The sequence below is a fragment of the Triturus cristatus genome, chromosome 3_2 (genome assembly GCF_964204655.1).
Source record: "Triturus cristatus chromosome 3_2, aTriCri1.1, whole genome shotgun sequence".
In the NCBI taxonomy this organism is placed as follows: Eukaryota; Metazoa; Chordata; class Amphibia; order Caudata; family Salamandridae; genus Triturus; species Triturus cristatus.
Window position 1 is genome coordinate 895,563,620 of NC_140584.1, and position 26,539 is coordinate 895,590,158.

General features: G+C 40.6%; 1 protein-coding gene across 1 annotated transcript in view; it reads left to right on the forward strand.

Annotated features, from left to right (window-relative positions):
• TRPV3 (transient receptor potential cation channel subfamily V member 3) overlaps positions 1-25,890 on the forward strand; it is a 96,475-nt gene extending 70,585 nt beyond the window's left edge. Inside the window, exons 11-18 of the mRNA XM_085649327.1 lie at positions 852-950; positions 1,209-1,282; positions 5,061-5,226; positions 6,259-6,325; positions 10,714-10,985; positions 16,140-16,252; positions 20,508-20,587; positions 23,972-25,890. Of these exons, the coding sequence (XP_085505453.1) occupies positions 852-950; positions 1,209-1,282; positions 5,061-5,226; positions 6,259-6,325; positions 10,714-10,985; positions 16,140-16,252; positions 20,508-20,587; positions 23,972-24,090 (990 nt within the window). The 3' untranslated portion in view covers positions 24,091-25,890. The remainder of the gene's footprint in view (positions 1-851; positions 951-1,208; positions 1,283-5,060; positions 5,227-6,258; positions 6,326-10,713; positions 10,986-16,139; positions 16,253-20,507; positions 20,588-23,971) is intronic.
• The last annotated feature ends 649 nt before the right edge of the window (positions 25,891-26,539 follow it).

The window sequence follows — 26,539 nt, forward strand, 5'->3', positions numbered from 1 at the left end:
AAAGATAAACATGTAGTGTTTGCTATAGACAGACAATTCACAAAGACTAATCTGTGCTGTGTTTTGCAGACAACCACTTAACAAAACAAAGTTCATGTTTTAACTGTAAACAATTTACAAACAAATAAACAGGTAGTTTAATCAAGAAGAAACATCCTGGAGGTGAATCAATTGATTGATTTCTGTAGAGATTCCATGTAGTGCATTGGCTCTATGCAATGTACTCAGCATTTCACTGCAATCAACAGGGTCATAAAGTTTATTTGATAAACCCACATATTACACTTCCTTCACACTGTTCTGGTATTTTCTCTATGGAATCTAATACACTTGGAATGCCATGTGTATTGGTTATGAGTTTGTATTTAGCTCTCCAGTGTTTTAACTTGTGCTGCAATAAATGTTTGGCTTCAAATGATCGTTTCTGATCTTCAAGGCACTTTATGACGTAGGTGCTTTGCAACTTAGTAAGCCTTTCAAAATACAGCATGAAATATGATATATACTGATGGGTAAAACTTTCTCGTCTGAATACATGAGCTCATTTTCTCAGTTACAGAAAACCTATGTCAGGAGTAGGACTTCTTTCTGTATCAATTACAGCTGTTAAGTTGTTATTAATTGATTTCAGAGTAAGGGATAATGTTTCAGTGTGGCCACCTAATATTGGTTTTACTCACACCATTGTGGTGCATTCAAAGGACTAATGTTATGCTCCAGGGAGTGAGAATTGTTATTGTTATGCCTTTACAGTACTTATAGTGCCTCATTATAGTAAGATAATATACATGTGTAAAATTATATTGTAAATCTGCATTACTCTAATTAATCTATCTTCTCCAATTTTGCAGGCTCTTTATCCTTTGGATATGACTAATGAAATTGGATGGATTCAGCTAGTAGGCCAGATATTTATTGTTGTGTGTGCGACATACTTCATGGTCAAAGAGGTGAGCCAATCCTATACTTCTACATTTTCTTTTTAGTAAATTATTTTGACACTTTCAAAGGAGATTTACTTTGATTTGATGGGAGCAGGGGATGGTAGCATAAATTGCATTTATTTAAATTACTATGTGTTAAACAAATGCAAATTAGAACAATGAAACTCACAAAATTCATTCTGTGGTATAAACAAAAAAATGTGTTCTGTGTTCCATTTTGTTCAAATTGTTAATTTTAGATTATTCTTTTTTTCTTTGGTTCAGAGTGTAGTATTCTTCTTGGTTCGCCCATCAGACCTGCGATCAGTTCTCTCGGATGCATGGTTCCACATTCAGTTGTAAGTTGCATGCTACAGATTTTGTAAAATGTGGATTAATAGTATTAAGTATTTTTAAACAGCATGACTCATTGAAAATAATAAAATAAAAACATTTGGAAACTTTGCAGGCACTAATATGCCTCATAAAAATTGTGTAAATATATCTCAATTGCAATGTGACAATGTACTTTGTGTAGCTGAAGTTTCTGAATTGGGTAATTTGTTTTTATTATTAGCATACACCAGACAAAGATAATATATACAAAGGGTTAAACAACTATGCAATAGCATTTTCATAGCTTCAATGATATTTACAGCAGATCTCTTAGCTCATATGCATACCTTATGAACAGTTTTGTATCAGACACATTGAAGTTATTCCTAAGCCATTTAACTCCCTGTTAGGTAACATAGATGAGTTTTTATTATAACTGATTTGCAATCTAATTCTGCCTGATGAGATAAACTCATAGATCAGGCATAGATATGATAAAATAATCAATGTTTTCATGTTCCCCTATTTCCTCTTTGACCCCATTAGAAAATACCTATTATGTATCACTACATAGGAAAAATGTCTTTCTGAAACAAATGTATCAGTTTTGGGTTTAGCATGCCAAGTGGATGCAGATTTGTTGAAGGCAGATGAAAGGAAAGTGAGTCAAACAAGAATCATTTAATTTTTTAAGTCACAAAAGAATTTTTGCTCTCCACAACATAAAAACATGCCTCAAACATGACGTGAAACTAGACCTTTACTTAGGCATTTGCCATTACCTGGTTTGGTGTAAATCCATTTGGATTTATTGGAGAGATTAGTGTTACAAAAATATAGACCTGAAAGGGTTAAAAGTTGGAGATATCTGGAAAGTCCACAAGCAGTTCTTGAACCTGGATTAGCAAAATGTCTGTGGATCTACATTAAAAAGAATAGAAGCCCCAGCCACTGGAAGAAGGAATTTTTTGCTCCAGTTGTCCATTTTTGGCATTTGACGCTAAAATTAGGTCAATATATCAAAAGGCTCTGGGTTGTCCAAAATAGAGAATCTTGTGTTGAAAACTTCAATACAGGACAAAAGGCTTGGTACCCAAATCCTGTGACAGATGCGTCACTCCTAGGTTGTTGCTGCCAACTAGGAGAGATGGAAATTAGAAGACTCTGGTCTCCCACGGAATCCGGACTCCACATAAACCTGCTGGTGCCCTGTGCGAATACCCTCCATTAAGGGAAGGCTAGTGCAGGTGTTCAACGACAACAACACTGCCATATGGTACTGCAACAGGGTGTGGTGGGGTGGTGAACTCTTTGTTAAAAGGCCCTGCATTTATGGATAAGGCTGGAATGTCAGGGAATATCCCTGGTGGTTCAACACATGGCAGGCTCGCTGACCACCAGGGTTGATGAACTCAGACATCGATGTCTAGTGGATCACGAATGACGTCTCTAAAAGAGGGTGGGGAGCATCTCTGACTCACTGGCTTATGTAGGGGGTGTTGATAACAAAATAGATTTTAATAGGCAATTTTGCTACCAGTGCAAAGTATGCAAACCATTCTGCCTGGGACCACAGACCACAAATGAGGGTTCTAGGACTCTGGTGCCCCTCTCTAGTTCACAAACCCCAGTACATAAACCCTGGCCATGAGAGACCCAATAAAAATCCACTGGTCCTTAAAGGTTCATGGCCCCAACATAAATAAATAAGTAAAATAGAATAATAAATAAATACATTTCAGTAAAATATGTTGTGTAGGCCCTGGCCTCTGGTTAGACACCGTGACCAACTGCTGCTGTGCAGAAGGGGTTGGTTGCCCTCAGTGAGTTGACTGCATGGCCTCGCCACAGGCCATGCCTTGTGGCCTACTATACTACAGCGAAGGATGGCCTGGCCCAGTGACCAACCCACGCTGTGCACAGTCAAAATGTAGGGATGGGATTACTTTCATGGAAATTGGATGTAGTACATTATCAAAGAACACCTGAAAGTCACTGAAACTTTTTCATTTAAAGTGACACTTTGGGTATAATTAGATATGTTTTTGCGCTGCATCCAATACAAATGCCTATGTAAAATGCATTGGGTGAAAATGCATTTTTTGGACCCCCCTTTTTTATTTGCACCTCCTTGACGAATCACCACAAAACTTTGCATCGTCCCCAATGTAGAAAAAGTTATTGGTCTATGCCACTACATTCTACCATACTGTACCACAGTCTACTTTACTCCACACCACTCCAGTCTACAATGCTTTAATCTACTCTGTGGCATTTCACTCCACGACACTACACTGTACAACACTCTCACTTTACTGTATGACACTCCACTTAACGACACCCCACTTGATGAGACTGGACTCTACAACATTCTTAGTCCAAGAAAAAAACAATAAAATTCAAAGAAGGAAACAAAGGTTTAATTAGGAATCTTTATTCTTTCTATAGAAACTAAACTTTAACTACACAATCATAAAAATTCTAAAGTTATAGGTATACCTTAAAATTAGCATTTACTCACCACCTTTAAATTACTTCGATTTTAATTATTCTTTCTATACAAACCAAAAGTAAACTACCCAAATATTCGAAATTCTAAAGGCTTTCTTATACCTTAAATGTAACTTTACGCAACACCTAAAATTTATTATAGCTCACACACCTCCATACACAGTGTACTGAACTCAGTAGCCATACTACATTAATTATACCTCGCCACTCTACCATACACGGTGTGTGACAAATGATGTAATTTGTCATAAGTGTTCTAATGAATGCAATGATTTCAGATGGTATAAGTGATGAAATATGAAAAGGTATAACCAGTGAATGAAGAATCTTAAAAACTTAACTCATCAAAATCTTAAATTGAAACATCTGAATGCCTCTAAAGATATCTGGACATAAGCATTCCATCCTTGAGTATAGCCAGTGGATTAGCTCTGGGCTTTCTGTTGCCTGAAAGTCACAGGCTCTAATGCCAGCAGGTTGTAAAATACTTTTGAGGTCAACAAAGGAAGTATGTTTAAATTCCTTAATAGTAACAGCTATTGTTCCACTGAAACTAATTGTTTAAAGTGCATATTGTAATTATAACTATCATCATATTATTATTACTAAATAATGATGAAGATCAAGTTACAGCATGTACCACCTATTCACATTTATTAGATTTCTGTGGTCGTGGATGTCATATGAAAGTTCAATAAAATGTTGATGCCCAAAGAGGGCATCTTGATTTTGACCGTATTATGTTGAACTCAGAATATTTGACCTAAATAAACTTCAGTAATAAGATGTCATATTTAGAGAGGTCTTACTTTTCAAACCCTTTGACATTCCATTTTTCCTAAAACCTTACTTTTTAACATTCTTGATGTTGTATCCATTTGATAACATAAGATTTTCAGAAAATAGAAACATTTGTATCACAGTGATAGATTATTATAAGGTCACCTGGTAGTAAGCATGTCTTTATGTGTAACACAACTAGTAAACCTACATTAATCATTGCATAGATGATACAATAACCTTTGCATTATGTAAAATTACTTTAGTCTTAATGGAAATGGACAAGCAATGGCTATGCAAAGTTGAACTGAACTGCGTTTTAAAATGAATAATTTTATTCAAAGAAACAACTGAAAGGTTGTTATGTAATTTCTCTGTATCATCTTTTATTAATGTACACCTACAACAAAATAGTGTTCTACATTAACTGATTGTTAAATCAACTGTCAAAACATATATTTCTTTCAATTTCATGGTTCATTGAGTAATGATTTCCTTTTGCTTTCACAGTTTTCTTCAAGCTGTGCTTGTTATCCTATCTGTGTTTTTCTACTTGTTTGGGGTGAAAGAATATCTAGCCCTCCTTGTCCTCGCTATGGCACTAGGCTGGGCCAACATGTTATATTACACCAGAGGTTTTCAGTCACTCGGGATCTACAGCGTGATGATTCAAAAAGTAAGTACATTTGCTTTTCTTCTGTAGAATAGCTTCAGTTGTGTTCAATATTGACAAAATGTCAGCTTTCCTAATCGGTGTACCCTGCACACTAGAGTTTTATTACAAGAGTATATCATCATAGTCACATCAAGTGGAGCAAATCTAAAATTATTTGAAATAATACCACATAGTTATGAAGCTATGAGTGCCCCAATTGTTCATTTTACTACTGTAAGTAGCTAACTAAGGTATTTTGGAGTACAACACAACATAGTTTATTAGGGATAGTGACTATAACTCACACCCTTGCCATGCACTGCTAATTGCCACACATATAACATCACTCATAACATCCTCTTTGACATAATTGATAATACCACTGCAACATTTACAATTCAATTATTGATGATAAAACTTTCAGAGCGGGGCTGCGAGTTATAGTTACCGTAGGGTACGAGTTATTGTTACTTGAGATAACTATAACAGATAAGGTTCAGGGGTTTTGTTAGTTTAAAACTGTATGTTTAACTGACATTTCCACCTAACTTTAAAGTTACTTCAACCTTTGTTTTTTCAATGATAATTGTATATAAACAGACACATCTACATATGAGCATATGTAACACACACTTGTTTTTGTTATGTGGTTAGCTTTTAGGTTTTTAATACAAGAACACGTTTATGTTTCCAAACAGTGCTGGACCACCATCTTACATGTTGCACTAGAACAGCAGGTGTGACTCATTTGGTTTACACGTGCAGTAACAGCTCTGTCCCACCTGCCAATGTTGTCCTACATGCAAATTTCTATCGTGACTTTACTCATAGATAAGCTTCTGAGAAATGCTGATTAGAATTTATGCAACTTTGAGCTATTGAATTCATTATAAACCAGAGGAGAAATAGGATAAGACAAAAAGCATCTCTTTCAAGGTTTTTTGACCACTCAGTATTTTAACAGCATGAAAGAACAATTCTTACTTTCACTGTCAGGTAATCATTTTAAGCCTTCAAAAACACCCATTTATTTTTTCATGTCTTTATTCTCAGGTCATTTTAAACGATGTGCTGAAGTTTCTGTTTGTTTACATCCTGTTCTTGTTTGGCTTCGGTGTAGGTATGTATTGTTTGATAGATTTCATTATTATTACTTATATGGTTATTATTATTGAATATGCATTTATAGAGCGCAGCATCTGCCAGTAAAGGCGTCCTGATGCTGAGTTTACAGCAAAAAGAGAATATTTGAAAAAATTTCTGTTTTAGCAGGTGTAAAGCCAGGTTTTAAGCCCTTCTGGGATTGCAATAGATTCTTGATGGAGCAAAGATGCTGGGGGAGACTGTCTCAGAGTCTGCCTGATCGGAGGAAGCTCGACCACCAGAATTGTTCTTCTGACTTTAGGTTTACAGAGTAAATTGGATGATGCCGAGCGTAGTAGGTGACTGTGTGTCTACCACTGGAATTTACTCTTGAGGTGTAGAGGACCAGTGCCATGAATATCCTTATGAACCAGAGACAGTGATTTTATATAAATTGTTTTACGCACCGGAAACCAGTGAAGGGAATCAAGAGCTTTACAGGCAGAGGTATTCAGTTGCAAAGATAAAGCCAATATAGTTGCGCTGATCAAATGTTATAACCTTTTGACTAAGTAGTCTGGAGTGCCTAAAAAGAGGCCATTTCCATAGTCCATTCTGTTGAAACGGCGGCCTCAACAACTAGAGGGTATGTATGACTTGGAAGGAGAGGGATGATTTTCCGTAGTAGCCTCAGTAGAGAGAAGCTGATGGCACCTGACTCAAAAGGGTGAGAGGCTCATCAAAATAAAATACGAAGCTCTTGACTGAGATCAAACATGAGGGCACGTTTACCAGGGTATTGTACGATCCTGTTCAGAAATTCACTGGTAATGACCCTGGGACATTGCTAGTGGGACAGCAGATTACCTATGTCTCATCTTTATTGATTTCAGATAACTCTGACCAAGCCAAACAGCTATTGCATCCATGCAGGTATTGAAAGCCTCAAAAGGGGCAGAGGAAGATTGATCCACTGAAATGATTAGCTGAGTGGCATCAGCATAATTCATCAGGTTAATCACTTGATCACGGTTCAACTGGGCCAGTGGTTTTAAATTAATGTTAAAAAGTGTGGGGCTCGGTGACGATCCCTAATGGACTCCTTGATTGATTGGTCTAAACTCAGATTGAAATGGGGAAGATGAACAACTTTGCTTATGTTCTACAGATAGGACCTGCACCACCTACGTGCCATACCTCTAACACCAACTTCTTCCAATCTGTTTATAAGACTTTTGTGTGAGACCGTGTTGAAGGTGGCTGACAGATTCAATAGTACAAGGTCATAAAGTGACACATCTGATGTCATACAAAGGTCATCCAGAACCTAGACTAAGGCTGCCATGGCCAGGACAGAAACTAGATTGGACATGTTCCAGTAGGTGATGCGGTTCAAGGAAGTCTGATAGACACATTTTCACAAATATTTCCAGAATTATTACCAGAAATGCCAAAGCGAGAGGGGTCACAAGTTGCTAAGGTTTGAGGGATTTGGCGTTGTGTTTTTTTCAGTAACGGGACCACCAACGCTTATAATTAGTTCGCTAGGTACTACACCTGTAGCTAATGATCGATTACATATGGCTCACAGGAGCTCTGCCAAAGAGGCGGCCATTTTGTTCCAGGTTTTCAGCTGTAAAGGGTTAAGAGGTAAGCCTTTAGAAGCAGAGTTAGCCAACAGAAGAAAAAGATCTGGGTAAATATGTTTTAAATCAGAAAACTCTTGAGTGATTTTACCTTCTGCAGGGGGACTGGTCGAAATTAGGCCAACTCCCACCGAGGAGGCAGCGGGTATGAGACACTCTAGCAAATGTCACAGCAGTGCTAGGTGGAAAAAGACTGAAGATGATGATGGTGATCTTGGTCTAAAAAAATAGCTCAGATTGTCACACAGGGCTTGAGCGTGTTGGATTGTGTTTGACACACAGGTCAGGTTGGCCAAAGACATAATCAAACAATAATGGCACATTAGTTGTACAGTTAAAATCTTATTTTTTCAAATTGCAATTATTAGTTTAGGGAGGCCAGTCTGTACCCAACTGCAAAACTGCCCTGAATTAAACAAACAGGCTACCCAGGGTGGAGCAAGACATGATCTATGAAACTGGCTCATATGGAGTCAGATGCCTAATATCTCTAGCCCTCTAAACAAGTTTTTACAAAGTCAAACACTTGATAATCATAAATCATCCTTAGCATGAACAGCACAGCGCTAAAAATGGTTCTCCATCTTCCTCTCCAATGAATCAAAAGTATTTTCACTCCCACCGTTCCTTTCATAAATAAAACACTCCTGTGTGCGACTCCACAACTATACACCTTGTGACCCTTACTAATCAATACATACTTGACACCCCACACACCACTGATCAAATTCTTCAACCTCACATTCTGCAACTCTGCAGAGAACACACAAATCATCCTAAAAGTAATGAATACTGTAGGTGACCAGTTCAACAGCCACTGCCATAAAGTACTGAAAGCTTGGATAGACCTGAATTGCATGAAAAGAATCCATATCCCACACAAATTGTACCACCAAAAATAATGTGGAAATCTTGGAAAACATGCTAAGACCCCTTATTTCAATGGGGACCCACAGGGTCCTACTTGTCATCTCCCAGTAACTGTTTTCATCTCCAGTAACTATGTCACTGGTACCCCTGTTATCGGAAACTCTGAGAGTGCCGAGTTACCAGGATGAACAACGGGGCTGTAGAATGTGACCCTACGTGCATTACATACTTTACTCAAAAATCAATATAAATTTAGGGTAGTCCATTTACTCTGAAGTTCAAGTTACAGCTGATTTTCAAATCGGTTCTGTAACTTTGTATATTGAACAGAAATGTTAGCATTCTGAGGCCATGATTAAATATTGCTTTTTTATTTAACTATTAGTTGCGTACAATCTTAATGTAACCTAAAAGTAGCAATATTTTCTTACAAAATGATTACTGATCATTCGCTCTGCAGCTCACCAGATCAGCAAGAGCTTGGTATTTCACAATATTAATGTTAAAAGATGGAACACTGGAAAGACTGGGAGATGTGCACATCGAAAGATGACACGGAGTGACACAGCCATAAAGACATGGAAAACGTGAGACAAGGACACAGGAGCCTGGGCACTTTAAGCCCCACACTGACAGAAGGAGAAATGCACACTAGGAAACATGGATAAGCGGTGCCTTAGAGTGTTATACAAATTGAGCGATTTACAGAAGGATATATTTACTGGGGAGATGCTGGAGACAGACTATGAGAGATGTGGACACAGAGACACAGGGCCTCATGTAGGAAGCCAAATACCGGTCGGTAACGGCCGATTTTCGGTAATTATACCGTTACCGACCGGTATTTTGGCTTTTGGTATGTAGGGGGATCATTTTTGTATTCGGTAATTTACCGAATCGGTAAAATTACCGAATCGGTAATTTTACCGATTCGGTAAATTCCGAATACAAAAATGAGATGTAGGGGGAGTGTGTGGGTGTTTTCTGGAGTCGGTATTTACCACCAACTAATAGTTGGTGGTAAATGACGAATGGATGTTGAAAAGCATTTTAAAGTGCTTAGAAGTGTGCAATGTGGCAGACATACATGCCCTTAGGGCATGTATGTGTGCCACATGTGCACACATGGCCGAATCAGGGGTGCAACAGGGTGTCAATGTGACACCCTGCCACCCTTGCATGTGTTCCCCCCATTACCGAATCGGTATTTACCGATTCGGTAATGAGGCATACCTTCCCATCAATGGGAAGGTATGCCTCATTACCGAATCGGTAAATACCGATTCGGTAATTACCGACTTTTACCGAATCAGTAAATATTACCGACTCATTACCTACATATCATTTACCACTTCATAAATACCGAATCGGTAAAATTCGGTATTTATGAAGTGGTAAATGGGTCCCTACCTACATATGGCCCACAATGAGATGGACACAGTGAACATAGACTCTGGGATGCCCAATGCACTGAGAAACATGAACTCTAGACTTGGAGTGCTAGACTTGGATTGCTGGAGTAATTAAGTGGATGGATGAGGATACTACCTGCTCTGCATGTATCAGTCAAATAGCAAACTAAATTTGTCATTTTGTGCTAACATTACAGTAGATCTTCAAAGGGTTCTTGTTTCTTTATAGACTGAATTAAAATCTTACTATTTTTAGAGCAAGGTTAAGTATTCTTACATTTTATATAATTATGAACTCTTTTGCATGCATTGCAGATTAAGAACAATTAGAAAATAACCCAATAAAAACATAACCTGTTTAGAAATGGTTAGTAGCAATCTACTTAGAATTTGAACAGATCTACGATAATATGATAGTTCAGAAAGCACATGCTACAGGGTGGTATAGAGAGGAGAAGAGTCAAATGTCTTTTTGATCATATATTTTTCTCCCTCAGCTCTTGCATCGTTGATTGAAACGTGCGCTGACGACAGTGAATGCAGTGAATACAATAATTTCAGCACCGCCATAGTAGAGCTTTTCAAGCTCACCATTGGGCTGGGAGACCTGGAGATCCAGCAGGATTCGAAGTACCCAGTGCTGTTCTTGCTCCTGCTCATATCCTACGTCATACTGACCTTTGTCCTCCTCCTCAACATGTTGATTGCGCTCATGGGAGAAACCGTGGAAAAGGTCTCCAAAGAAAGCGAGCACATTTGGAGACTTCAGGTTGGTGTTTACTTATAACCTCTATCAAGGGTGTGCTGAGATGAAAAGTTCTAGAAATCACAAATCCACAAATTGTTTTGTAAACTTTGCCAGTTGCTGAATAAAAAAAAAAAATGGGGGGTGTAAGCGACATAGCCTAGAAAGTTGTCACTTGCTCACAGAACTCTGAGTACACCACTCGGCAATAGTGGCATAGCTAGACCTACTGCCACCTGGAGCGGCCCCTAAGTTTGCCGCCCAGTGCAGGTAAGAGCAGGGGGTTGGTTTGTGTAGATGGCACTGGGAACAGCAGAACCTGACACCACTATTTTCAGACTGCAAAAACTGTCCTTGTGTTTGTTTAATTTAGCCCTAACAATTTCACATTCCTCAGATTGCACTAGTGTACCTGTGACTTTGCACTGACGTTTGTAATGATAGTTGGACCTACCAGCCAGTACAAATGTCCTTTGTGCACCAATCAATCGATGCAGATACCATTAGGTCAAAGTCTAGTGAAACTGTCTGGTTGTAAAAAGGCTTCTTGTGGACATTCGGAAAGATTCCCTGGGGATGCATTCCGCCCACTGCTTACCATTGGCTTTGTGGTTTGTAACTCACATTTGCTTGCTTTCTATTTGCTGGTTTTATTTGTTTTAGGCTGTCCAGCATGTCTTTGTCCCTTCTGTGGAGCATAGTCTGTTTACCATTGCTCCTTGTGTTCTTCCACAAGTGCTCGCTTTCTGTAAATAGGCCTTTGAATTGTCTTCCTATTTTTTCACATTTGCTGTGCATTCAAAGACAGAGGTCGAATGTCAGGCTCTGTCTTCATAGCGAGCTCTGGGTTTACTTATCTTTTGCTGACTTCAAAGTGAAGGGATTTATGTGACAATCTTGCTGGCTACTGGGGGTGGGAAAGTAAGGGTTTTTGTCTAGCACACAACAAAATGTAACTGTGTGTAAATGAACTGTGCAAAAATATCAGAATTATGAAAGCACAAATAGAGCACTTTTTTGTAATTCTAGGTGATGCAATTTTCACACATTATTCTTTGTGCGCTGTATAGTTTTATCAGTAAAACTAAATGTGAAAATTTAATGGTAATTTCAATTGAAAATGGGTTGCCTGTAATGGCAGTGTGCTATCACACCATGCATACTCCACTTTAAGCAACTCTACTCTACGACACTCTAATCTACTGTATGCAACACCACTCTATGGCACTCCATGCTTTCCCACTCCACTCTACGACATCACTCTACTGTACACCACTCTATTCCATACTATGCCACTCTGTGCCACACCATGACAGCTCACTCTATGACACTCGACACTCTATACCACTCTAAGACACTCCACACTTCTCTATGCTATGCCACCACCCTCCACTCCCCTCTATGCGCCTTCACTCTATGATCCTCCATGACACTCTATGCCCTTCCACACTCCTCTACATTACCACCCTCCACTCTATGACACTCTACTCTACAACACTCTACTCCACTATACTCTATTCCACTCTGAGCAATTCCCTCTACAGCACTATACTTTACTCCACTCTACACCAATCTATGACACTCCAGTCTTTAACACTCTACTCCACTCCACTCTATGCCACTCCATTTTATGACAATCTACTCGACTACTCCACATTACACCACTCCACTGTACGCCACTCTATGCCCCTCAACTTTACGCTCCTCCACTCTACACCACTCTATTCTAGGATGCTCCACTCTAGGACCCACCACTCTACGACACTCCACAACACTCTTCAGCACTCTATGCCACGCCACTTTACTCCACTACTCCACTCTATGCCACTCCACTGTACGACACTCTACTCCGCTCTACGCCACAACACTAAACTCTATGCAATTTCCTCCATGCCACTCCACACTACTCTACTCTACTCTATGACACTCCACTTTTCAACACTCTATGCTACTCCACTCTAGGGCACTCCGCTCTATGACACTCTTCTCTACAATACTGCACTCTATGATGCTCCACTCTAAGACACTCTACTCCACTACTTCACTCAGCACTACGCCACTCTTTGTTCCTCCACTGTACAACACTCTACACGACTCCACTCCACTTCAAAGCACTCCACTCTACTGCAGTCCAACTCTATGACATTGCACTCTATGACACTCTACTATACACTATGCCACTCCACTACTCTATTTCACTCTATGCCATTCTATGATACTCTATGCCACTACCCTCTACAACACTACTCCACTCAACACAACTCCCTCTATGCCACTCCACTCTACTCCACGACACACTAGTCCACCATTACACTCTACACTACTCCACTGTACGGCACTCTATGACACAATACTCCACACCATGCCATTCCACTCTATCATACACTATTCCATGCTACGCCCCTTCACTCTATGCCCGTCTACTCTAGGCCCCTCCACTCTACAACAGTTCACTCCATTCCCACTCAACCTTCTCTACTTCATCACACTCCACTCCACAACACTCCACAAGACTCCACTCCACTCCACTCCACTCTACTGTTCACCACTCTATTCCACGCCACCTACAACACTTCATGCCACTCTCCTCTACGCCACTAACTTAGCAATGCTAAACAGCAGCCACTCTGGTGTACAACATGGCTAAAACACATTGGCAAAGTCAAAAGATCTTGCGTAGGCACCACCTATTGGTTTTGCCAGTGCTTGGTACTTTTTTCAGGCTTGACAAATACCCCAGGTAAATGGCAGTGATATTGGTACAAGCTATGTAATATGGAAGAACATCTGGTATGAGCCGAACATGGATGAAAGTCCTGACAGAGAGCCCAGGCTCGTCCAGTGCTTCCACATTGCTGGTCGTCACAATAGTCTCCTCACATGAACTCACCTTGAAGGAAGTCCTGGTGGAAACTTTGCTGTCCCACAGCGGATGGTCTGCTGAGTCAGAATGCACACAATAACACAACCACTGAAATCCATCTAGGTTTTTTGACAAACCCTGCATCTCAAACTCAGGCCTTTTGTTCTGCCTCGCCAAAGCTTGAAAGGAGGAGTATGAGAAGAGAAAAATGGAAAGGAATGAAAAGTACACGAATCCCCCCCAAAAACAATTTTTACTTGTTAATATATGACATAAATACCTCATTAGCTGGATGTCCCCATTGTAGATATCTTACTTAATGCTGACAACCACAGTTCCAGACCTAACATTCTATGGACAATATTTAAGTCACTGCTTCTGAGACTTATTAGACAGAGTGTGGGTTCATAAACTGACTGCGTTGATCGATCAATATGTAACTCACACTTCATAGGTTTACTTGAAATTCAGAAAGCTCAGTGGGCTGATGCATCCACTGCAGACATCTGAGTCTAACCAGTATGTCACAGGTTCCAATATCAGTAGATCACTGCACCTACTACATAGATCTGTGTCTAACATGTACGTCATAAGCTCTAAATCTGCAAAGAAAACTTATGGGTACATTTACTAAATTCTAATGCAACGCAGCACGGCAACCAAGGTTACTGAGCTGCCTTGCACCAGGGGGAAAAGAAGCTCGGAGACATATTCACTAAATATGGTCTGCTGCAGCTCTTTTCCCCAGCTGGTAAACAAACATTTTGCCCAATACCAAGCACTATAGTGCAACATTATGCATGTGATGTCTAGCATAGGTTTTGTACTGGAAAATAACCCATCCCTCGCAAAAGCATATGCTTACACACTTTCATTTATTTGAGTAGGTTTATTTGAAGTTGATTAATCCAAAAAAAAAATTACTACACAATGAAATATTCATGAGAATATTAAAATACAGCAAAATAAGCGCAATGTTAATATAGATAACCAAAATACAGCCAAGCATTGGAAACTTGTATTTATATTTCACACATTAAATGTGTGATGTAAAGTGCAGCATGCAGGCAATGAGTGAAATGTGTGGAGAAATAAATACATTTCTCCTACTTAACGCCTGCCTCAAAGAGGTGTTATTTCTGTCGAAGTGCAGGGTCAGACAAATTTGTAGATTTGACTTTGCGTCAAAAACTATGGGTGGCAACGCTGGAAAGCTCAAGTGACACACATGGAATGCTGCTGTGAGTGCAAAGTAGTGCAAAGCAGCATTAAAGCTAATGTGTGTTACTTTTAGTGCACAAAAAAAAGTTAGGCTCTGGGAAATGAAATAGTTTTATCAAGACTTTGCTCTATGTTGGGTGATGGGTGCTGCTCCCAATGCAACGTTTATACCCTGGTGTATAACAGCCGGGTTGAAAAACGTTGAGTGTGCATGTCGGTTTGGCTGGCCTAAAATGGCCGGTCAAACCGTAATGGGCACTTATTGTGCACAAATCCTCGAAGCTCAGGAGAATGGCCCGGCCTCACCCCGTGGCTTGGCTACCCAGCAGAGGCAACTGTGAAAAAGCAAATGTTAAGAACATTACTTTATTAACATTTTATTTTTCACTGTTGACTCTGCTGGGAAGCAGCAGTGGGGTGACCCTCCTCCACCATATCGGAGGAGCTGCCCCTGGGGTGTGGCATGGTAAACTTACCTGGAGCATAGCCACCCACCCCATTCATTGTATAGGTCATTGCCTATATAGATCATCTGGTGAGCACAACACGGGAAGACGCTTTCAGGACGCGGTGCATTTGAAAGGACTTAACATGGTCCCAGGACATGTGGTTTGATTTCCTATGCTATGACTGGAGCGAACATACTTGGATCGGTAATGACTACACCTATCACTATGAGTACACAACATTTGGATCTTAAAGGATTATTCTAGAAATTGATGCATTGGTTCTGAAAGTTCGATTGACTCGGATAAACTGATGATACTAATAGTAAGAGAATAAGCCTTGAGGAAGCCCTGCCGGGCGAAACGCGCGTCGGCTGCTGTTAGTATTTGGAATTTTAAAAAAGCGATAACGGAACTCTCTACCTGGATTTCGATCATTGTGTCTGGACTTTCTGTGTTATATAGCACACATATAATTGGACTAATTGACTTGGAATCTTTTTGCTGAATAAGATTTAACTGTTCTAGGAACGTTTTATCGTTTTATAGTGGCTTGGTTCTGGTGTGCTGCTGTGCTTGTGAGTATCTATCATATTTAAGTTAACGTACAACATAACAGTTGGAAAATCACCACTTTGTGTTTTTCAGAGAGCCAGAACTATTTTGGATTGCGAAAAATCCTTACCTCAGTGGCTGAAGGCTAAATTTCAACTTGGCGAAAGGTGCAAGGTATCCACAGATGACTACAGGACCTGCTTAAGGTAACTATCTAATATGTTAAGTTGGATTGGTGGTCCTTTTAGTATTCCTACAAACACACAACAGTTATTTTACTGCCCGATGTTACATATTTGTACCTCTGGGGATCTAAAAAGTAGAGACCATACTATCCCAATCACAAGGGGGATGGTGGGTGCTGTGTTAATAATGTATCAGGGAAGGGGGTGATAAAAAAAAGACTAGATATTCTGTCTCACTCCTTTCGCTTAATCATCCTTCGTACTTGTGAGGGCATACCAAAATCAACAACTGGAAAGATGAAGCATAGGTACAGAGAGCATAAATAAACAGGCAAACACCAGGCAGTGATGCAATACTAGTCATTTATTATTCCAGATACCAGAGTCTCTGCACACCTAGAAGGATTGATAACCCAAGTCCTGGTGCTGCTGGACCTCCAGCCTGAAACAGATATTGGAGGTTGAACGAGAAACCCAAGCTTCTGATCAGCAAACGTCTGCCTGAGTTACCGATACAGCTGTGCAAGAAAAGTGGCTACGACCAATCCTGCCAAGGAACAAGCGCACAAAATCTGACCCCTAACTCTCCTGCTCAGAACAGCCAAGAAGGGCTTCTGATTCCTCAGGGCCATATGCAAATTAACAAATATAGAGTCACACAAAAGTAAATCTGCAGACTGAGATGATTATATTAATAGTGCTAGTCTCATACCTAGGCCTTGTGAGTCTCAGTCACTTTGTGGCAAAGGAACACCTCTTACTGGAAGTGGAAATAGACCAAATCTCTAGAAGAAAATACAGACATGACCTAACAAATGTCCTACCTCGTGTTACCTCAAATGATCTCTCGATCCTTCTTCTGATGACTCAAAGGCAAGATGACACATCCCAAGACGGAAGAAAACTTTCATAGAGGGTTTAATAGTAGAACATTTCTAAGTAATCTTCAAACACAAATATCTCGCTTCTTCGACCAATCAATGGCAGACTAAAGGCACCGATCACTCTTCTTTGGCTGTTTAGGGTGGCTACCGTTGAAGCCTTGTAGACTACCTTTAATGAACAGAGCAGTCAAAGGATCAAAAGGATGTCATCAGCTCCCGGTTTGGGATGACACCGAGTGGTGCTACCAGTGACAGCTGATCTTTTGCCCCTGACTACTGAGCGTCTTCTGCTGCCTCTTTTAAAAGATCCATCCCCTGGAACCTAAACCTTCCAGTCCCCAGAGTGAGTGCCTGAGACTTGCAATGTGTTTGCTGTAGTCTTTGGTACTGCATGAGAGAGATGAAGCACCCATCCTCGATCACAGGCTCATCATTACAGAATGCCCTCAAAGGGAAGCAGGGAAACAAGCACGATAGATTGTGGGGCACCGGCATGGTGGTGGGATACCTCTATCGAGCACCCCACAAACTAGGCAATCTTTTCTTTCTAACCCTGAATTCAGTTCCCAGATTCCTGCCGCTGAGTAGTTGTAGAATCCCTACATGTAATGATTAGATGCAGTCGGGATGTTCTAACATATGTTCGATTGCATCTGTTTAGTCATGCTAGTGCAAGGGTCCGAAAATGCTGGAACATGCTGGCATGTCAGTGTCAGTAGGATGTCTATGCCCAGCAACAGCAAAAAGAGTGGCACCGCTGCAGCTTGGGCTATTAGAGCCTGGTGAATAGAAGAATGAATCATTGTCACTGCATGGAAAAGAGCACCATCACTGCAGTACAGAAGCAGTCAACACAAGCACTGGGACAAAGCCAATTGATTTGGTAGAGTGAAAATATTTTTGCAACCTCAATCTTCTGCATAGAACACGTACCGCCTGGACAGTGACACAAGCATCCCTGACACTCACATGTACTACATAGATAAACAGCAGTGCAAGCTTGCCTTAGACAGAGATGTCATCACATAAGAAACACATTTCTGACCCTATGTTGATAGAACTTACAGTGCTGCTAAATGGTGGTCATTGAATCATAATGCCTGGTCAGATTGAGTTAAATACATGAAGTAAATCCATTTAGTGAATATCAAAACACACATTGTGCAAGTTAGAACAGGCCCAGTATGCATAAGAGGTAATGCGAAGACCATGATGCATAGACCACAGCATTATCAGGGGCAACTCACCTTGACACAGAGAATAGGCACAGCACGGACAGAATCAGTGAAAACCTCACTCAAGTGCAGGGAACAGGTACAGCACAGGAAGCTGCAGTGCAGATTTCATATACACATAGCAGGCACTGCACCAGGAGCAGTAGTGTAAGCTACCATCACACATAATCAGGTGGAGCCCAGATTGCAAGCAAAGTCAGCTTCCCTGACAGACTTAGAACAGGGTTTCACAGAGACACACAGATCAGAAAAGCACAGGCACACAGCCGGCAGTAAAGCACCCCCTCCTGGTACTTCTTCCCCCATAAACACAGAGCAAGAGAAGGATAGAGTGCAAATGAGTGCAGCATTGGCAATATTCCCTCCTTTGCTCTCTTTCTCTCTCTATGACACACACACGCACACACACACACAAAACAGATATATCACAGGGAGCTGCACTGCAAGTTCACACAAGTATTGCACTGGCGTCAGTACTGCAAGGGTCTATCACTTGCAAATAACAGTCGCAGCCAAAGACTTGCACACAAAACAGGTACAGAATTGATGCAAACTTCCAGTGCATGTTTCCCTCAGTAGCCAAGCAGATACAGCACAGATGCAGTAGCAAAGGCTTCCTGCATGCAAAATGCAAAAAGTTAAGCAGCAGACAGCAGAACAAGCTTCCCTCACACACACAACAGCAGCAGCGCAAACTTCCCTCATGTGTTCATCTCAGCATATGTGGACTTAAGAAATTCACGATTCAACCCACACAAAGAACACGTAAAGCACAGGCAAGAGCGGTAGAAGCTACCACCCTCACCAACACATACAAGCAGAACCATTACACCGTAAGCAACAGCAGTTCAGTTTTCAGTCACTCGCACAGCAGATGTACAGCACTGGCAGCAGCAGAACTAGCTTCACTCATACTTAATGAGCAATTACAACAAAGTTAGCAAATGTGTAAGCCTTCCTTGCATACATTGAGCAGCCTGTGCAGCAGCACAGCAAGATACACTAAAAAAAGTTTAGCATAGCACAGACAATAGCTGTGCAAGTGTCTCTCACGCAGAGCAGACTTAGCAAGTGGAGATGTAATGCAAGCTTTCTTCATATATACACAGCACAGCACTTTCTTGGTCCAAGTGTAGGCTGTCAGCAGGGCCGGCTTTAGGGTAGTGCGACCGGTGCGGCCGCACTGGGCGCTGACCTGTAGAGGAGGGCGCTGACCTCAGGAGGGGCACTGTATTTAGCAATATCTTATGATTAGAGAGATAAGGGGCACTTTTGCCTGGTGGTAGTGAGAGAATCCGAGGAGGCAGTCATGATGTTTGGGAGGGCACCAAGAGAGATTGTCGGACCGGGCGCCACGATTGTTAAAGCTGGCCCAGGCTGTCAGCATGTCTGCTTTGCATGCACTTGTGTGAATGAGCCTGCAATGACTTTCACAAGCAGCAACAGGATGACTTTATAGAGAGAGAGGCAAGAAGACATCACCTTCAAAAACCATCAGTCCTTGGCATCGATGGAGCAGACATCCGGATGGGAGAAACGAAAAGGAACAACGAGATCATGGTGGAAAGGAGCCCATGAGCTGTAGAGGGGTGGGGTGTGAGGGAAAAGAACAGAGACACAAGCAGCTAATGGGAGTGACAGTGGTATATGTTCACAGTGGCAGTGATCTAATGAGAGGACACTCTGGTTCAACCAAGACATCTCCTTCAGACCAGTACCACTGATGCTGTATTGTTTAGAACCAGTGCCCCCATACGCATGATACAAAATCACCCCCTATACTAAATTTATATAAACAATATCACAGCGTCTTTTTTCCAGGCCCAAGAATGTGAATGGCCATGAATGCAACGCTCTTGCTGGAGGGCAGAATGTAATGATGGAAGGATATGTGATTTGCTTTATCGGTTCCGTTCCTAGTGCCAACTTTCCTTTAATCGTCACTACAGTACTTTGCAGTAATGGCGCTGATGTACTAAAACACAACAACCCTAAAAGGACACATTTTGAACGAAAACAATTCATAAGATTTTTGTTCAAAGATTATATCAGCTTCAATTTCCCAGGTTTGACTAAACGAGTGGGAGCGGATTGAAAGTATGAGAAAAAGACATAAACAAAAGCAGTGAACTTACAAAATGTGTCTTCTTTCTGCAGGATCAATGAAGTGAAGTGGACCGAATGGCACAACCATGTGACGTGCATACATGAGGAGCCAGGGCACACAATGCCTGAAGGTACTGTTTATTCTGTTTAAAACTTGTTTTATTATCCTTAAATCATGACATTGCAAAATGAACAACGAACCACAATAAAAAAGTATATTGTTTATTTTCAATTTTTGGTAAGCCACGGGACCAAATCCATTTGAAAGACCAAGTCTTACCTCTTAATTGTTGTGTTATTGCAAATAACCTGCACAATACATTTTCCCTCACTTTGTCCTGATTATAACTGGAGCTCATTATTCAATCTCTTCTTCAAAAAATGTAAATGCAAACACATGCCCTGTTATGAGGTACTTAAAAGCAACCATCCTTGATTAAAGGTATTAGGGGTTGTACTGTAAATAGCCAGGTAAAAGGCCTCTTTCCTCCATGATGCACATATCAAGTCTAATTCACATAGCGATGCACATATCAAGTCTAATTCCCATAGCGATGCACATATCAAGTCTAATTCACATAGCGATTTGCGGGTGTAAGTGTTACTTACCTGTGCAGATGGCTTGGATTCTGAGCGCAAGGAAGGTACAAGAGGTGACCAGGCAGTCATTCGTTTTATTCTGCCATCACATTGGTGCTTTCATCAGTAGCTATACCCCAAGGCTTGCAGGGTTGATATATGCACACTGCTCATTGTTGACAGCGCTAGAAGTAGCTATTCCCCAAGGCTTGCAGTGTTAATATATGCACACTGCTCATTGTCGGCAGCGCTAGCAGTAGCTATACCCCAAGGCTTGCAGTGTTGATATATGCACACTGCTCATTGTCGGCAGCGCTAGAAGTGGCTATACTCCAAGGCTTGCAGTGTTAATATATGCACACTGCTCACTGTCAGCAGTGCTAGCAGTAGCTATTCCCCAAGGCTTGCAGTGTTAACATATGCACACTGCTCATTGTCGGCAGCGCTAGCAGTAGCTATACCCCAAGGCTTGCAGTGTTAATATATGCACACTGCTCATTGTCGGCAGTGCTAGCAGTAGACATATCAGCAAAGCTTGCAGTGTTCATATTTTGCACGCTGCTCATTGTGTAGTTACAGAAGGTGGCAAAGGTAACGCAGTGGATAAATACTGGCCATGTCGTCATGTTGTCTACGAAAACGGAAAACAACATGCTTTTGATAAAAAATAAGAGGTGCTGATCAGTGAAGAGTGACTTAAAGAGGGTCAGAAAGGAAACAATCATGTTCAGAGTAAATACCAACACTTTGACTCTGGGAAGGTTTAGTTTAGTTTATTTATTGTACAGTTAATAAAAACTCACAATATTAAAACTTCCATTGTCAAAAGACGCTTAAGCCTTATTTACATTTATAGTGTAAGTGTAAGAAAAGAAAATATTTATACTCTATAACATCATAAAAGTCTCAATTGCATTTTGGTATAGACCATTTGTAAGTTTATAAGGTCAATGTGCCTCGGTTTGCCAGGCGTAGTTGTAACTTGGCAAGTGACTAAGCGGGATGTCCATTGTTAGGTTGAGGTGCTGTTGCTTGCCGTTCTTTAGATGAACTGTGTGGCTAACTCTAGAGTCTTCTAGCCACTATATCAAAATACTTTGTCAGTCTCCAGTTTAGCTGAATCTCTTCAGGATTAAAGCACAACATCACAGCCTGCCTGCAACTTGTTATGCCCTTTTGGTTCCATAAAGTTCGAAATAAAGAGCACCTTATGTCCATCAAGATTGGGCAGATGCAGATTATATGTATTAGGTCCTCTTTCCCTGCTCTACAAAGTTGGCAAAGATGTTTTTCTGTTTCCCTTTTCCAAGGTGCCAGGTGGGGTAATATTGGTAGGATACCGAGGCGCAAATTTAAAAATGTGTTTTTTGTCGCCTGCGTGAGGCCCATTTTCAGGTATTCCTGCGGCTTCAGAGTGTTATAGCCTTTCAGCACTGACCATCCATGAGCCTTCTTGGCCAGAATTTCTTTGTCGTCTATGGATGATATCATTTTGGTTACTTTTGTAACCACTTTTTTGAAACTTTTGATGTCTGTGGATGACTCCCAGAGGTTTGGTAATCCCAGGATCTCCAGTGATTCTTTTAGATACTTCCTGGCGGGAGAGTTCTCTCAGATAGAGAGTTCGGTCCAGAGGTGGGCGTTTAAGGATCCTCGCTCGGCGCCTCTGATTTTTCGCCAACTTTTTATATAGACGCCTCTTCTCTCCACCGTTTGTCTCTGGAGACCAAATTCGAGGCGAATTTGGGCAGGGGAGACGTAATTAGGCAGATGGAAAATTGCCCTGTAGGCTTGACTGATAGTTTTGTCTAGAGCCGTGGCGTCTTTCCCTTGCATGGATTCGCTGCCCTATGTGAGCATAGGCTGTAAACGTGCTCTGATCACCTGTAGAAGGAGATCCAGTGACCGGTCAGGGAGAACTTTCTTCAAGGGCTTCATTGAGAGATGGAATATTGTGCCCTTCCAATGAATAGACTCTAGTTGGTGTTTAAAAGAACCTCTACTGTCTCAAAATACGCCTAGGTATTTGTAAGTGGCTACGCGGTCTAGCCTCTGTCCGTCCAGAAACCATTTGTGTTTCTTTATTATGTTATAATTTACTGACATGACTCTTGATATGTTTAGGTTAATCTTTAATGCATTGTTTATTTAGAATTTGTTAGTGGTATCCAGGAGATGTTGAAGTCCAATGGGGGACGGACTAATAAGGACCAGGTCGTCTGCGTATAAGAGATTTGAAAGCGTGATATCTCCCAGCCGCGGGGCATGCGATTTGGTTTTCTCCAATTCTCCTGGGAGATCTGCGAGAAAAAGATTAAACAGCATGGGGGCTAGGACGCATCCTTGTTTTAAGCCTTTGGTGGTTTTGATTTGCCTTGAAAGGTGCGTTCCAGAGCCCAGTTTAATCTTGACCTAAGTGTTGGTGTGTAGTAATATCAGCTGTTGTAGGAGTGGCCCTGGAATCCCCCATTTTTCCAGCTTCTGCCAGAGTTTGCTGCGGTCTACGTGGTCAAACGCAGCGCTATAGTCTATAAAACATAGAAATAGCGAGCTCTTGGCTGTTTTTGCCGCGTCTGTCAGAAGGGTTAGCGCCATGATGTTAGTTATTGTGCCCTGGGAAGGTGTTTACCCCGCTCTTTCCAGCGTCTTCATGTTGGCAGCCTCCCAGTTCACATGTGATATTGTTCCCTATAGTGCTGCCCTATTAACTCAAGAGGGTGAGCAGGTATGCGATTGGCCATGGGAGGGCTAAAGGCTTAGTTCTGTTGCTGGATGAAAAAACAGCGTATTATTAATCACACAGGCGAAACCTATTGCATTTACCAATGCTTGTTTCTATTGTAATGTGCCACTGATTCTTAAAGAGAGATTAGCACAGATGTAAAATGCATCAAATGTCAAGACAATTTAACAATGTATTGTTTCTTCCTCTTCAGGCGTTCGCAGACTGAATATGATCGCAGAAGAAGAAATGGATAGCTTTGCCGAAAAAGATCGAGGACTCGTAATAAACATGAATGAGCCCAACAGCATACCTTTTGAAACAGATGTTTAATTACTGTTGCCACCACAAAAGCCACACTTTTCTATTTATGCCAATTGAACCTTGTTGAAGAGGTATTTCAGTCTCTCCTCCTCCTGTGGACCACAGAGTGACTACATTTAGTGGTCCACTCGGCTCCTCGGTGGAACATGGTGCACATCATGAGCCATAATGTGTCACCACTGTGGAAGAGGATCATGTGGGTACAACAAAACAATCTCAGGGCACAAAACCCAGCTCTCACTTGCAGGTTCCAAGGAGTGCTCATGCAGTGATATGGTGCTATCCGTCATCTAAGGCGAAAGTGTGCTACTGTAAAGTGCCTTTGCAAATCCGGTTCCATGAAATAACTACACCCCACTCTAAGAGTTTGATACTCAGATTAAACACCTACTATAAGCCATATAATGCTTCTGTGAATTTAAAAGGGACATGTTAGATTCTTGGAACACTTAATTAGGAAAAGAATGGGCTGCAAAACACAAATTCCATCAAGAGACCTGGTTGGATGATCACTTGAATGTGAGAAACGGTATTACTTGGAATATAAGTGCATTCTTACAATACTTGTACTTTTTCAAGGTAAAAAATCAAAAATGTCGGGCGTATTATCTTGTACTTTCGTCCTACACTTATCTGAGACCGTGGAGGATGAAGAAAGCAAATATTAAGAGAAAGACAAACCTTATGTTAACACGCCACTTATCTGCAAATACCACCTGACTGATCTGTCCATGTGTGCTTTATTAAATGTTAAAAAATAGAATCCATTTACAAAAATTGAACAGTTCCCTTGAACCAAATTCCTGTGCTTGTATTAAAATGGGGCTCGTACTTTTTTTTATCTGAGACATATTTTGTGATCTGGGACATATTTTGTGACCTGTGTTTCTAGATACTCGTAAAAGCATAAACTATACCAAGTTATTCTTATTGTAAATACATTATATCTAGAAGTACATATTTTAATTGTGGTGCAGGTATTTATTGAACGTCTTACCTCATTGATCTTTAATAATTAACAAACAACATCCTCTGTATAGAAATACTTTTTTATATGTGTGGAACATTCTTACTGGAATATTACATTCTCTAGTAAGAGATCTGTCTCCAAGTGTACTGTAAGCATGCCACCTAGTGATCATTACTGGTATAAACACCGTATTCGAAGCTACACAAATCGTTGAAAGAAAGTGCTACTTTCAGTCAAATCTATATTTATTTGAGCCAGGAATTGTATTTTATATAAAAAATGCCTATATTTTGTACCTTCCAGATTTTATGAAGATTTTTGTATGTTTGCTATTTATTAATTTTATGTAAAAATTTGAATAACAAGTGTTTTGTACTACTTATCTGTTTGTATACTTGAATGATGCATACTTGTTTACAATGGTTTAAATGTATGTTTATTTACTGTGCCTAATGCAAGTGAGGTTCCTTACAACGCGGGAATCTGAAAAATATGAAAGTTTTTTTTTTAACTGAATTAAAGCAACGAAGCAACTGAGAACATTTAAGATAACAGATGAAGTGGCGATGTCTATCAGCAGGAAAAATGGACTCTGAAACAGAACTCGTAAAGGCACTGTTCAGCAATTTGCTAATCTCTCATGAGTGAAAATGAGATGAAATATCAAAGGACGGCGTGCCCTTCTCTCCAGAGAGCCAACTCAGTTACAGTCTAGTTGCAATTGTTATACCTATTACGATGATATTTAATTTTTCGTTACAAAATGTGCTATATAGAATGATTGTATGTACTACTGAGCCATTGCAACCTACCTTTTCTAAATAAATATTTATTGATAAGTTCTTGTGTAAAAAAAAATTGGATTGAAATTTGTATGGACTGAGAACTTATATGTAGATACACACAGTACGTAAACTAATTAACTATCTGTAAAGCAATACATATACACCAGGCCACATCATTTGAGTGGAGGAACAAAAGAAACATATTGAGTCAAAAAACAATCGATCGAGTCAGCCAGAATGGTAACATCTCAAAATGCGGGACAAACCCCATCTCACAACAACAGTGCACTCAGAAATAGATTTCCATTTACCGTGATTAATTGCACTTTGCTTTGACAGCATGCAGGGGCAGATTGCATGCGAGTCTTCAGATTTTTCTAAAAACGTTTGTTGATTCTTTTCTGGATTCATAAGGTTAGGTATACCATAACTCAACAATTGTCCCTCAGAGCCTGCTCCCTTTCATATGTGGGCTGGTAAACCATCCTCAGAGGTCAACATGAGATCATATGTGTGTATTTTCAAGGCCTGAACTTTAGTGAATCAATCACACTTTTCACTTACAACTAATTCCAGGGATGATGAGTCACAAATACATCTAGACGACGCTTTGTGAATCAGCCCATCTCTGCTGTGTTACGTTTTTCTGTTACAAAACTCGGAATAAAAGAACAGGACCAGTGCCCTAACCAGCCCTGGCGCT